Genomic DNA, 366 nt, shown 5'->3' with positions numbered 1-366 from the left:
GACCCATAGGGACCCATAGGGACCCATAGGGACCCATAGAGACCCATAGAGACCCATAGTGCCCCATAGAGACCCATAGAGACCCATAGGGACCCATAGGGACCCATAGAGACCCATAGGGACCCCATAGTGCCCCATAGAGACCCTATAGACACCCCATAACCCTTATGGGATCTCCCCCCTAATATTTGGGGTCCCGCCCCACAGCAGTTGGGGGGCGCAGCCCCATTCCTGCCCAAGCAACCAGTCGGAGCCCAGGTATGGGGTGGATATGGGGTTATGGGGTTATGGGGTGGTTATGGGGTATATGGGGTGGTTATGGGGGGTATATGGGGTGGTTATGGGGTATATGGGGTGGTTATGGGG

General features: G+C 56.8%; 1 protein-coding gene across 1 annotated transcript in view; it reads left to right on the top strand.

The window, feature by feature from the left end:
- Window positions 1-297, top strand: part of LOC116652697 (mediator of RNA polymerase II transcription subunit 25-like) — a gene marked incomplete at its 3' end in the record, with an annotated part of 19,746 nt that extends 19,449 nt beyond the window's left edge. Inside the window, exon 5 of the mRNA XM_032441900.1 lies at window positions 211-297. Within this exon, the coding sequence (XP_032297791.1) occupies window positions 211-297 (87 nt within the window). The remainder of the gene's footprint in view (window positions 1-210) is intronic.
- Window positions 298-366: the final 69 nt, after the last annotated feature.

The sequence above is a fragment of the Coturnix japonica genome, unplaced genomic scaffold, assembly GCF_001577835.2.
Source record: "Coturnix japonica isolate 7356 unplaced genomic scaffold, Coturnix japonica 2.1 chrUnrandom725, whole genome shotgun sequence".
Lineage (NCBI taxonomy): Eukaryota > Metazoa > Chordata > Aves > Galliformes > Phasianidae > Coturnix > Coturnix japonica.
Note: the sequence above shows the minus strand (reverse complement) of the source record. Positions and strands in the feature narration are given on the sequence as shown.